Here is a 6,183-nt window from a genome sequence, read left to right on the forward strand (position 1 = left end):
GAGAGAGAGAGAGAGAGAGAGAGAGAGAGAGAGAGAGGTGTAAAGAAAGTAGGTCTCTTTGAACAAACACAACTGTCTCATGCTGGTACCATCTCTCTCACTCTCTTTTCGAGGTATAGAACTCGCTCTCTCTCCTTCCTGTTTCCTTTCTCTACTTAGTTAACCCTTTGATGTTCTCACCTTGAAGTTTAGTAATACCTACATTTTATGTTAGGGTAACAATCTGCGCTAGGGTAACTAGCTTTTGACGTTTTTTTCTCAAGGAAATAGAATTGTGATTTTTTTTAATTTTACCTCTCCATTTGCGTTTAATATGTTATCGTAACCTATACAAAGTTTTCCCTTTCGACGATTTTACGATTCTTACTGATGCTATACAATACATACATATATTTTACTGTCCATTTTTACTGCAATTCGTAGGATTTATGGATGTAGATACAATACGAGTATGTGGCGCTCACAACAACACTCAACACAAATATAATCTTACATAGAAAACGCAGGTTCTCGTTTCTCCACAATTTCCATCTCTGAAGTATAAATAACACTTCCAAATTCCTGGCCAGCACCTGAGAGCTATGTCTAGCTATGTCTATGTCAAATAAGAACGAAACGGGTCTTAGGCTGCTCCCAGGTGTTGGCTAAAAGTACATCATTAAAAAAAAAAATCCCACACACCAATAAAAGGTTGATCCCCTCTTCACCCTTCCTTCCCTTATTCTCACCTCCCCACTATGTACCTCCTCCTTCTCCACCTCCTCCATCTCCTAGGTAGGGGAAACACGCCTAATTGTCACCCCGACATGTTTCTTTTCTTCTTGTTTGTTAACTTTACACATCAATTTTTCATTTCCGGCAGGTCTCCATTTTCCTGCCTCGTGTGCAAAAGAAAAGAATGGAACGGCACAGAAAAGAGGCAAGAAAGAAGGATAGGTATAGGTAGGAGAAGAAGAAGACGAAGAAGGAAGAAGAAGAAAGAAGAAGGAAAAGAAGAAGAAAAAGAAGAAAGAAGAAGGAGGAGGAGAAGGAAGAAGAAGAAGGAAAAGAAGAAAGAAGAAGGAGGAGGAGGAGAAGAAGAAAAAGAAGAAGAAAGAAGAAGAAAAAGAAGAAAGAAGAAGAAGGAGGAGAAGAAAGAAGAAGGAAAAGAAGAAGGAGGAGAAGAACAAAAAGAGGAAGAAGAAGACAGAAGGGTAGGTAGATGGGTGTACACATACGTTGAGCATGGTTAGGAAATGAAGGGGTGCCTGTCTACTGTGTCTACAATTACATTGATAGGATGACACGTAATGCAGGTAGGTACTTAATGTAATTATGTATGACATATGACGGAAAATGAGGAGAAAGAGAAAAGGAGGAATAGAAGAAAATGAGAGGAGAGAAGGAAGAAGAATGCTAATATTCCTTTCGCGCACACTGCCCACCAATAGGTAGGGACCAATATTTTTTTTTTTATGAACGCCTGCTATTAGCGTAAATATGCAACGTGCACAACAGACTTTAATTTGGCCAAAATGAGCAGCAAAGTAGGTAGCATTTTTTTTTTTTTAATAAAATAAAAAGGAGAAGTTAAAAGGGAGAGAGTATATACCATCTAATCTTTTTTTATTTATTTATTTTTTTTAATTTCTCTGCACTCTGTGTATTTCTTATGGTGATTTTAGCGATCAAAAATTGATCATATCTCAGGATCGGTTTAGATTTTTCTCTTAATAGGTAGGCCTATATTTTTTTATGTTTCTATTTACCTAGTTATACGTTACCTACATAGGTAGCTGAAGAAATGAAATAATGCAGGTTACATTCCATTTGCGTCAAATGAATTATTTCAAAGGTGTTGAAAAATGGAGCAAAAGAGAGAGAGAGAGAGAGAGAGAGGGAGGTGTAAAGAAAGTAGGTCTCTTTGAACAAACACAACTGTCTCATGCTGGTACCATCTCTCTCACTCTCTTTCCAAGGTATAGAACTCGCTCTCTCTCCTTCCTGTTTCCTCTCTCTACTTAGTTTAGTTAACCCTTTGATGTTCTCACCTTGAAGTAATACCTACATTTTATATTCAATTCAATTCAATTATTTTTTATTGTTTAAATACATGATAGTATGTTAATAATGTTTTTATACATAATATTAGGGTAACAATCTGCGCTAGGGGAACAAGCTTTTGACGTTTTTTTTTCAAGGAAATCGAATTGTGATTCAGTACTGATGCGTCAGTTTCCAATAGACCACTTATGTTAAGAAACCTCGTCTGTGGTTGGTATTTGGACGAATGGACGGTGAACCGCCTGGGATACCAAATGCTGTTGTAAACAACATCGACGTGAATTTAGTCTCGTGAGAAAAAACATAGTACCTACCTACATATTGAGGAGCTGTAGCATCCAAAAGGCAATGAAGAATAAAACCCCAATGACCTCTTGACCATATAATGGCTGGCTCATATGAGTTAAAAAAAAAAATCCAATTAGCCCTATTAGTTTAACTAAATCACACTCAACGGGACTTGAGGACAGAATGGGTCAAACGAGATTGACTTCAATTTTGCAAAACGTGCTCAGCATTCCGTCTCTCTCTCTCTCTCTCTTCCTCCCTCACTCTCTCTCTCTTTCACTCCCTCTCTTTTTCTCTCTCCTAATCTTCTCATTTTAATTTAGCTTATAAATATTTTCATATTAATTAATATAATAATATAATTTTGCTCATTACTTTTTTCCCCTGAAGTTTCCGTAAGTGTATTATCCGACGCAAAGGCCAGGATAAATTTTATTCTTTTTATTTTAATTAGAAAATTCGGTGACTCTCTTTTACTACCAATGACTGTAGCCGCTCTTTTGTCTCAGCAGGAGTCATTGTATTGAAAACTTCCCCCGTTGGTAATTACTGCCACGGTGCGGGATGTTGAGGATAAAATCCGCCCTGGGCGGGAATCGAACCCGCGACCTAGCGTTTACAAAGGAGACCCACTAAGCTAACTAGGCTGGTAGGCTGGGAAGAGTTCTTTTATGCAACCTCAGAAGTTAGAACAGGTTGGAGATTCGAGTTAAAATCTCGAAGACAGAAAACATTTCAATTTGTTCCAAACATTTCAATTTGTTCGGGATGTCTGGCAAGTCTGGCAACTCTCTCTATGTTACAAGGACTGTGCCACTATGGTCAAGAAGAGATGTGAAGCTTAGTGTTTCAATAAGGAAGATTGGACGTGCAATAAGGATGGCGTAGTGGTCACTGCGCTCGCCTTGGACGCGGGAGAACCGGGTTCGATTTTTTTTATATATATATTTTAAAAGATGAGTGTTTCACCGCCGTTTTTTTCGTAGCAATGAAACAACTGCTACATTGGACGCATGTGGTCTGTGTCGTAGCATGCCCATCCCGTAGATTCCCGGCGGGGTCAAGAAATTTGTATCATGCAAATGATTGATTCCGTGACTGGCTGTTGCGGGGCCCACTCAGCCTCGTGAGGGAAAAGAAGAAGGAGGAGGAGAAGAACAAAAAGAGGAAGAAGAAGACAGAAGGGTAGGTAGATGGTTGTACACATACGTTGAGCATGGTTAGGAAATGAAGGGGTGCCTGTCTACTGTGTCTACAATTACATTGATAGGATGATACGTAATGCAGGTAGGTACATAATGTAATTACCTATGTATGACATGAGACGGAAAATTAGGAAATAGAGAAAAGGAGGAATAGAAGAAAATGAGAGGAGAGGAGGAAGAAGAATGCTAATATTCCTTTCGCGCACACCGCCCACCAATAGGTAGAGACCAATATTTTTTTATGAACGCCTGCCGTTAGCGTAAATATGCAACGTGCACAACAGACTTTAATTTGGCCAAAATAAGCATCAAAGTAGCTTTTTTTTAAGAAGTTAAGAGGGAAAAAGTACTACCTAATTTATACATTCGAGGAATTTCAGCCCAAAAGATGCCATTGGTGTCACTAATTGACTTATTATAATCCAGATGTGAATCCCTCCTTCCCTATTCTTCAATTTCCCTCCCTCCTCCATGTCTTTATCCCCACCTCCCCCTCTTCCCCCTCACAGGAACACAGGTGATTTGACAAGATTGAAATTACACGAATAAGACGTAAACACAAATAACAAGAGAACAGCCCATGACAAGAAAGATGAAGTTCTCCAGGTAAAATAACACTTTGTCAGTGTGCCAAAGGTCCTACTTATCCATAACACTCTACATCCTTTTTCCCGTGGGCTCTTCGGGTAAGATGATACCCTTTTTTTACGAAATGTATTGACTTTTGATTGGATATGAAACATGTGACAAAACAGGTAAAATAACACTTTGTCAGTGTTCCCATGGCCCTACTTCTTCGTAACACTACCTACATTCTTTTTCCCGTGGGCTCTTCGGGTAAGATGATACCCTTTTTTTACGAAATGTATTGACTTTTGATTGGATATGAAACATGTTACAAAAAAATGAGAGATGGGTTCTCAGATTTCAGTACAAAAGAGAAGAAGAGGAGGAGGAGGAAGAAGAGAAGAATAAGGATAAGAAGAAGAAAAAGAAGAAAGGAGAGGAGGAGGAAAAAGAGAAGAAGAAAAAGAAGAAAAGAGAGGAGGAGAAAAAAGAAGAAGCTTTTTATTGTAAAAAATTGGTGTTCAATTGTCGCCTGAAATTCACTCCTTATTTTCATGCACGCGACAATGTAAGAGAATATTTTGTATGAAATTTAATTCGCAAAGTAGGTAGGTACTCAATACTTATCAACTTACCTGACGATAACTTAATACTTATATCTCTATCTATAACGGTACGGGAGACAGAACCTCTATGCCTTCTTCAGTCACAGGATATCCCTCGCTGTTCACCGGGGGAACTGAGCAGGGGTCATGGGATTTTTTAGGTCCTCTTAGTTTTACAATAGATCAGTTGCGCTTACTTGGGTGATGTTTCAAAGTCATAGAGCAGGAAAATGATACTGATTCGAGTAACAGCAGATATGATGCAAATAGAAGCAAGAGAAAAATGGAAAGTAAAAGATACGAAGAAAGTGAAGAAGAAACAAAGAAACCCAGAATCAAACGAGGGAGAATTTAGAGGAATGTTTCTGACAAATAAAAACTGTAGGGTAGTTTACCTTGCAGATAATAGCTGTGGGAGCTTTCTTTCTATTTTCCTCTTTTTAGCAGATTTTTGTGCCATTGAAAATAGGTCCCTCAGGTAATCTGCATGACCTACAAATACCCAGGATGGACAATACAAAGCCTAGGTCGCGGGTTCGCTTCCCGCCCGGGGAGACTTTTATTGTTGGGAATTGCTGAAGTGTTTATACTGTAATTCGCCATCTCACTGTGAATAATCTACTTGAACTAGGTACTTGTGAAATGGAAAACTCTCATGATTCCTTGGGAAAACTAAAAAGAACCATCGGAAAAGCACATTTTCTTCTCCATTTTATTTTACAAATTTTTCGCACTAACAGACTAGCCAATCAGAAACAAGAAAACAACTTATATCTAGACCAATCAGAATCGACTACCACAACAGCCTATTAGGCAGGTCGCCTACGTGTACCGATCAAGCGGCTGTCTATGAGTACCGATTCCTAACATTTATCCTGAACATCAGATATTGTTCATTCTCAGAACGGCTGCATGACTTTCCCCCTACCCTGATTCCTGTCCCACTCTGTTCGATTTCGGAGCGATAGGACCTTAGCAGTTACAGTTACAGTTCCCTCTATCAATGTACACAAAAAGTTCACTCTGAGGCTTAGGTATAGGGGCAAACAGTCCTAAAAGTTGGGTTAAGCTATTCCCTCTATCAAAAATCTAAAGAAAATTGTCTCGAAAAGAACTTTTATGGGGAGGACCCTTTTCATTCATTCATTCTCAGTTTGATGGAAGTTCAAAAGTTCTGTTCTGAGTTACTGCTACCCTCTCTTCCTCAATCACTCCTTCTCTCTCTCCTTCCACAATCACTCCCTCTCTCTCCTTCCCCTAGTGTTCCATAAATAAACTGACATCTTTCTTCAGAGACAACGTAAAATTAGATATTACATTTTACGGGGTGCACTCAGTCATAGGGGGCACTCAGCCTAGTGAGGACAATGGAGAAGGGGTTGGAATCTCCAGCAAAAAAACTAGGTAACAAACATAAAACCTGATTGTGGGAACACAAAAATTTCCTCCACTTGATGAACTTTCTCGTCAAATTT

The 6,183-nt window shown here is 39.0% G+C and overlaps 1 protein-coding gene across 1 annotated transcript in view; it reads left to right on the forward strand.

Moving 5' to 3' along the window:
- LOC113467373 overlaps positions 1–5,110 on the forward strand; it is a 10,580-nt gene extending 5,470 nt beyond the window's left edge. Inside the window, exon 3 of the mRNA XM_026823508.1 lies at positions 4,940–5,110. Within this exon, the coding sequence (XP_026679309.1) occupies positions 4,940–5,063 (124 nt within the window). The 3' untranslated portion in view covers positions 5,064–5,110. The remainder of the gene's footprint in view (positions 1–4,939) is intronic.
- Positions 5,111–6,183: the final 1,073 nt, after the last annotated feature.

This window comes from Diaphorina citri, unplaced genomic scaffold (assembly GCF_000475195.1).
Source record: "Diaphorina citri unplaced genomic scaffold, Diaci psyllid genome assembly version 1.1 scaffold22, whole genome shotgun sequence".
NCBI classification, from domain to species: domain Eukaryota; kingdom Metazoa; phylum Arthropoda; class Insecta; order Hemiptera; family Psyllidae; genus Diaphorina; species Diaphorina citri.